This window comes from Anthonomus grandis, chromosome 16, assembly GCF_022605725.1.
Source record: "Anthonomus grandis grandis chromosome 16, icAntGran1.3, whole genome shotgun sequence".
NCBI classification, from domain to species: Eukaryota; Metazoa; Arthropoda; class Insecta; order Coleoptera; family Curculionidae; genus Anthonomus; species Anthonomus grandis.
Genome location: NC_065561.1, coordinates 10,063,322 through 10,070,879, shown reverse-complemented (window position 1 = coordinate 10,070,879; position 7,558 = coordinate 10,063,322). Strand labels below are relative to the sequence as shown.

Genomic DNA, 7,558 nt, shown 5'->3' with positions numbered 1-7,558 from the left:
CTGCAGGCAAGGTTATGGCGTCGGTTTTTTGGGATACGCGAGGGATAATTTTCATTGACTATCTTGAAAAAGGTAAAACTATCAACGGCGAGTATTATGCAAAGTTATTGCAACGTTTGAGCGAAGAAATCAAGCAAAAACGGCCGCATTTGGTTAAGAAGAAAGTGTTGTTTCATCAAGACAATGCACCAGCTCACAAATCCGTTATTGCAATGGGAAAAATTAACGAATTAAAGTTTGAATTGCTACCTCGTGCACCCTATTCGCCAGATTTAGCCCCCTCAGATTATTTTCAACTATTTCAATTATTTTCAGATGTTTCCAAATTTAAAAAACTGGCTCAGTGGTCAAAGATTTTCCAACGATGAAGAAGTGATGTTTGCAGTTAATGGCTATTTCAAGACGATTCTTATTATAAAAAGGGTATCGAACTTATAAAACATCGCTGGGAAAAGTGTATAGAGCTGAAAGGAGATTATGTTGAAAAATAAATATTTTTTTTTCCAAAATTTTCGTGTTTTCTTTCTTGGGTCGGGTACTTTTGGGACCACCCTCGTACATTTGATCTGAACTGATAACTGTATAACAAATTGTACGACGCACTTTTAAACATAAATTTTTGGCCAACTTGTTGCAGGTTTGGATTACCATAAAAATGAAAAGAAATGAATTTACCGTGACGATGGCTAATCCAATTCTCTTCATTTTTATTTAAATTTTAATGAATATAAGTTAAAAATAATGCCTGATCTCGCGGCAAATGGGCATTATAGGATATAAAGTGGTTAAATATTAAGACACAATGCAGTTTAAAAGATATGGTAGGTTTTGCATTTCAATTACTACGGTCTTTAATTTGATCTGCTAAATTCTGTGTATTGGTAAGCTAAAATCGCATATTTGTGAATCACTTCAAACTCAATTGTGTTTTAGAATGTCTCTTTGCATATCACTTACGTTTAGTAATATTTTTTTATATTTTATGCAAAATTTAATTCCTGGAACTAAAATCTTAAGTGTTTTATTTGTGCGATTTTGAAGAACGAGGAATTTTAATAAAACAAAAAAGAGAAAAATCTGAAATTAGGCTTTTACAAATGATTTATATATCACTTGCGACCGACCACTGATGCGTGCGACCTTGCTACTATAACTGTAATTTTAAAATGAAATTTGGTATGACTGCGTCAGGGGTATTATATCACTGAGCAAATAAAGCTAAAAAGGCACTTCAAGTAAATTTAGTCTAACAAATCCTGCCAAACAGTTGTCAATACAAAAAAAATTTCACATCGACTCATCATCTGACTTATGAGATACAAAATCAACAAAACAAGCAATAACAATAAAAATAACCAAATATCACAAATTACCGTTTTCAACTTTACCACTTAAATATAATTCCACCCAAATTGGCAGGTTTGGGGACACCGGGCCGCCCCATGACCAACCGTTCGGTATCGCCAGGTGAGTTATTCCTTTGCTGACGATATTTTTGTAACCGGTTAGGTTTTGTTTGAGCTGATTATTCACTAGGATGTTGGTTATATGACTAGAATTGTTGTTTTCTGGTTTTGAACCTGGAAAATGCGTGTTGGTTCCACTGGGAAAGATCGGTTTAAGGTTGCCTAAAGTTAAACTGGCAGCTGAAAAAGATGAAATATTAATAAATCTTAAGTTTAATTGAGACTAATTTAATTAAACAAAAAAATTAAAAAATGAATTATCAAGCTTTGGAATTGGAAAGTAGGTAATACGACCTAGTTTCTCAGCAACTCTACTTATTAGTTATTCTATCCGAAATTTCAAGTATTATTATGAACTTTATTATTTTTAGTGTGCGGCCGCGGCCACGCATAAAGCTGGGAGCGGAGATTACTTCGGATACTGTTTACACATTTCGCTGGTTTGGAAGCTTATTTTAATCCGCAAATTACATAAACCCTATAGAACGCAGGTGACGGTGACGTTTTTATTACGGAAAAATATCTCTTGCTAATAATTTGTATTTAATCGAAAACGTAACATTTAAATTAGTTTCAGAATTAATTTTCCATGTGTAATTCACCAAATCAATACGAAATAACCTAATACGCGGAAAAATATCAAACAAATTAGAACGCTTCGCTACCAGCTAGCTAGTACGCGTCCTTCCATCATACGCTCGGCCGTATGTGTGGCCATTAGTTTTTAATAAGCAATTGAACGCTCCGCTATCCTCTCCAATCCTTTGTCCGTCTTATGCGTGGCCGCACACTTAGGCGTTTAAAGAAGCTTTGTACCAGACAATAATATTATATAGCACACGTGGTATTTGATGGGTAAATTGGTCAAGTGCTAAAGAGAACTACGTTCCTGGCAAGGAACAAATTGTTTTCTTGAATTATTGACCAATTCACCCACAAAACCTTCATCTAATATACAAAAATTGGCCAGCAATTTACAAGTCAAATTATTTATAATCATATTATTCTTATAAAAGAATTAAAACTTAAGAAATATACAAAAATTGAGTAGACTCTTAGCGTGCTTCTCGTACTTCCTTATTTAGATAGAAAGTTAGAAAAAAATTTTGGACTCTTTTAAATTAGTGATTTTTTTAGTAAAATAGGTTTGGGAATTGGTAGACGTAGAAAGTGAGTCTAACGTGTTTCTATATGGAGGAATATTCGTCGAGTCACACGTTAAGTTATGTTAGCAATAAGGTAAACTGTTTTTTTTTTTAATTTCCTGGAAGAGACGAAACGTACTTTTAGGCCGTGATAAGCAACACCCTAGAACAGTATACTATACCTAATATGCAAGGAGACTACATGTAAAGAGATTGATCTATATGCTAAGCGTGCGTACCCAAAAATAAAGGAAAATTAGTTTCAGAAAGTAGCCACAACCACAGGCGCTGTTGGTCTGAATTGTTCCTCACTCTGATTGGCTATAGCCAACTTTTGACAGTTGATAGTGTTGTTGTTTGCGACACAGTAATATTAATTACAAGGATAACTATCAGAGTAGCCAATCAGAGCTAAGTACACTTCTGACTAACAGCGCCGAGGGTTGCGAACCCAGTTATTGTTTAATATTGGATACGCGTTACTTCCAGTCTCCTTGCTAATGTGAAACTTAGTTATCTGACCACGCCAGTTCTTGACCTAATTCTGCCCTTGCCCCTCGTACAAAAAAACATCCTGATTCAAGAGTAAGCCAGTTGCATCTCATTTTTCCACAGGATTAATTAGTCAGCAAAAACGAAAAAAAATGTTTACAATAACAAGGCCTTGCGGAATTGTGCAGTTGATACTAAAAATCAAAGACTTTTTACCTCATCGACCTTTAAGGTAAGAGCTAAACCAGCCATTCCATAATCCAGCTTTCATAGAATAATTATGTGACCAACACGGTATCAATAAAAAGTTGCAATAATATTGCTGCGTGGAAAAAGTTGGATTTGAAAATTCATGCTGAGCATGCTACAATTAAAGACGGTATCTTTTTGTATAAACTAGTTGCAAAATGTATAGAAAATGGTGAAAAGTATGCAGCAGAATCCACTTCTCAACGAAAGTGAAACATGAGCGTCCATAAATTTTCACTTCTGTTAGTGCAATTATTAGAAACAGGTTAATTATAAAATTACCAATTCTTGTCGCAGATTTAACACTTTAAGCAAGAATAAAGATAATGTTGCAACATAATGCAAACATTTCTTGTAAAGTATTACATCGTCATTAGACTGATTTGTGGATCGGATAAGGCGATCTTAAAATTGAAAGCTATGAATTATTCATTAAATAAAATGATATTCTATTCTTCTGGTAAGGTGGCCCACCATGTATCGGATGAGATAGAAATTCAGAGAGGAGTCAGTCAGACAGGGCTGCGTGCTTTCCCCATTATTATTTAACATCTACTCTGAATTTATTTTGTCCGAAGCTCTGCCTAAAAATGAAAAAGAAATGTACGTAAATGTCGTACCAATACATTACATCCACTATGATAATGATACTGAGCGGTTTGTTGTTTTGAGCAGTTCTTCTGAGGGTCTGCAATTGTTACTAACAAGAATTAATCTGGCTAGTACAGCAGTGGTTTAACAACAAATTTAAAGAAGATTAAAGCAAAATATTGGAATTATTAGTTGGCCAAGAAATAATAGGTGTATTAGTTGGCCAAGAATTAATTACTATGAATACCTCTGTTGTTACCTAAACCGTTAATGAGACATTGGCCAGGAAATACAGTTTCGTAATGAAAAAGCCAGAGGTGCATTTATCAAAATGAATTAGCTTCTCACATGTAGACAACTGAATCTAAGTGAAGACTACGTCTGGCCAAATGCTATATATTTATGGGTATATCGTGGCATATTCAGGATTTCCTGGACTCCGACCGAGATCCAAAACACATTGAAGCGACGAAAACTGCGATACCTTAGACATTCCGCTTCCCTTAACTAATAATATAGGGAACATTAAAGGGCGACGAGCACCGGGATGAAAACGAACATCGTGGTTTGAATATCGAACTTGAGAACGTACAAGATCCTTATTTACAACCTTCCGTAGAAGACGGCCACAGAAGAAGAAAAAATATAGTAGTTTAGCAGCCAGTGTTGCCATAGTAGAGATGTTCTGCTATTTCATAGTAAATAAATCCCAGAAGTCTAAAGCCTACCGTATTCGATATAACACAACATTTCGATACATTAAAACAAAGCTGATTCCTGGCGCACCAATTGCTAAGCAAGTCAAAATTATTGGGTAAAAACAAAAAGTTTTCAGTAGCATAAAATCGCCCTGATGAGCAAAAACAGAAGCTAGCTTAGCTGGATATGGAGATTGTAAGATTATTTTTTATGCAAATTGAAAAGCAGTAACCCCTATAGGACACCGAAGGTACAGTACTTAATTTGAATAAACCGATATCAATCAAGGTGCGATTATTCGAGAGGAGTTATCAAAGTACAGTACCTAACTGATATTTCTGAATATATTATTTGTCAAAAACGGAGTGCTAGACTATTGCATAATTGAATATTCTCTATACAGAGTGCTTTGAAGAAGACGGCTGCTATTTTTAAATGTTGTATTTTAAGATATTTTGGAATTATATGTATAAATACATTATACTTATTATACTCGTTTGTTATTTTGGATTACTATCGATAACTAACTAAAGTTTTGTAAGAAATTGAACATTTGCAAGTATCTTTATAAAGTCGGTATTTATTATCTCAACGTTGGCTCTAGGCTTTGTTTTAGATAATATTATAATTTAAGTGTAAGTTAAATAGTAATACCTGCTATCAAATATTAATTCAATTAACAGGGAGCTTTATCTAAAGCCCTGCAACTTTTAATAAAGATATCCTATCCCTATTTTTAACGATTACGGTAAATAGATTATATTAACACATTGATATAACTTGTACCTTGCCCTATTATATTTATGCCATTAATTTTAGGTTTATTGCAGCTTTTTAGTTAGGAGTATTACGTTTTAAAGAACTGTTATTTATAATTCTCAAAGTTTCTTGAGTTCTTACAACTAAATGTCTGGTAAAACAAACTAGATTTATGTGGTTTATTACCATCTGCACTGGTTTTAAATTTATTTTTGTGTTAGAAACACACCCTTTTAATATCTTATTGTTATTTATAAACAAAAAATTCACCAAAAACAAACTAACCTTCGACTTTTTTGCAATAAGAAAAGTCCATGCAAAGGAGAACAAATTCCTCCTCGTTAATTAAATCGGCAATCTTCTCATGTAAAAACACCAAATCGGCACCGTCCTTCAGAATCATATTGACTACTTGCAAATTCAGGTCACCCACCAGGAAATGAGCTATTAGAGCATCACAGTGATTCGACGTGTCATTGGGACTCTCCATCAAGGAAATTAATTCAACATTGGCAGCTATCGAGCATTTTGTCGTAAATATTTAATTATTTAACGTCAAATAATTTAACTTACCGCCTCCCGAGTCGTAAATAAAACCCAGCTTAGTGTCGTGCACATCCAGCATGCAAAAATTCCAACTAAGACTATTTTCTTTCCATTCCTCCACCCGCCTTAGAGTCGGCTTATTTAGTTCTTCGCAAATTGTTTTTAGAGCGAGAACATCTTTGATATCTTGAACGGCTAATAGGGATATACTAAAAGAATTTAAAAAATGTACGTTATTACCAGTGTTAAAAATATTAGTGAATTTGGTAGATAAATAATTTCATAAAATTGATGTCATTTATGTTTACACGCCGACGTTATTATACAGGCCTTTCATTTCGAAAAGAAACCACATTTAATACCCATCTTAAACATTAATTTAGATTTAACTTTAAAATTGCATTAAAAAAGTTCTGTCAATCACCTCCTCACATTGATATGTCTAAAATTCCAAAATTGTCTATTCAACAGCAGCAATAAAAACTAAATCGGTCGATCTACAAGTAAATAGTGAGCAAACATGTGTAGAAATAACGGATATTTTATCGACCTCAAATTTTAGTATGTGGTAGAAGGCACGGTATGTGTTTAAAGGGTATACAGTCTGCTGCCCAACAATGTAAAAAAAATTGAGCTAATAGATTTAAGCAATTTAGGTGTAAAAAATAAAGAATTTGTTTAGTTCAAAAAAAATTTTTTTTTAAATAATTTATTTATCAATCAAATTTAAATCATCAATATTTTCAGGTGAGGTTTTATAAAAAAGAAAAAAGTTTTGATGATCTTTAGAGATTATTAGATTTTTTTTTCCAAGCAAGATATGCCCAAAATTTCCATTTTGATATAGAAAAATTTTCCTTTAAAGTTTATTTATTTATTTACTTCTATTTGGGGACACCAAGAGCCAATAGCCGAAACGTGTCCACATACAGTGAACTCCGGTTATAACGTACCCTCTAGGGTGAATAAAATTAGTACTTTATTAATATGTAAAGATTTATGTGTTTTAATTAAAGGACTAAATTAACAAAAAATACATTCTAAGTATTAAATACAAAAAAAGATATAATATTAATATGTAACATATAACATTGAAATAGGATACATATATGTACATATGTAATCAAAATAAATCTGTACTATTTATTAGTTACGATTTTTCAAAAAAAATAACGTGTTATTTTTGTTTGCTGATTTTTTTTACACAATTTGAAATTCTCGATGTGCTTCTCAACTTTTAACGAGGCTTGTAAAATTGTATCATCAGATCCGTAATCAGTATATTGTAAGAAATTCGTAACAGTTTTAATTGCACAAAGTGCTTCATAATAACTTGGAATGGGTTCGTTCACTGGTCCATCATCATCGCCGCTTTCGTTATCGGAACTTAAATCATTCGTTGAACAGTTTGATTGTATAACTTCGGCAATAATGTCGCAATTCGTTAAGGTCTCCGTTGCTACCAGATTATCGTCGATGGTCGTAAAATTATCTAGTTCAGGAAGATATTTTTCTACAGTAGTTACGTCTTGGCAGTGATTTTGCAACCAAAAACTTAGCGGAATATCCCAGTCATCATCATCATCAGCACTTTTATATTTCTCGTACCAC

At 33.2% G+C, this 7,558-nt stretch overlaps 1 protein-coding gene across 1 annotated transcript in view; it reads right to left on the bottom strand.

The window, feature by feature from the left end:
* Positions 1–7,558, bottom strand: part of LOC126745794 (endonuclease/exonuclease/phosphatase family domain-containing protein 1-like) — a 55,629-nt gene that overhangs the window by 23,705 nt on the left and 24,366 nt on the right. Inside the window, exons 4-6 of the mRNA XM_050453793.1 lie at positions 5,975–6,156; positions 5,687–5,917; positions 1,374–1,646 (exon numbers count right to left, since the gene is read on the bottom strand). Of these exons, the coding sequence (XP_050309750.1) occupies positions 1,374–1,646; positions 5,687–5,917; positions 5,975–6,156 (686 nt within the window). The remainder of the gene's footprint in view (positions 1–1,373; positions 1,647–5,686; positions 5,918–5,974; positions 6,157–7,558) is intronic.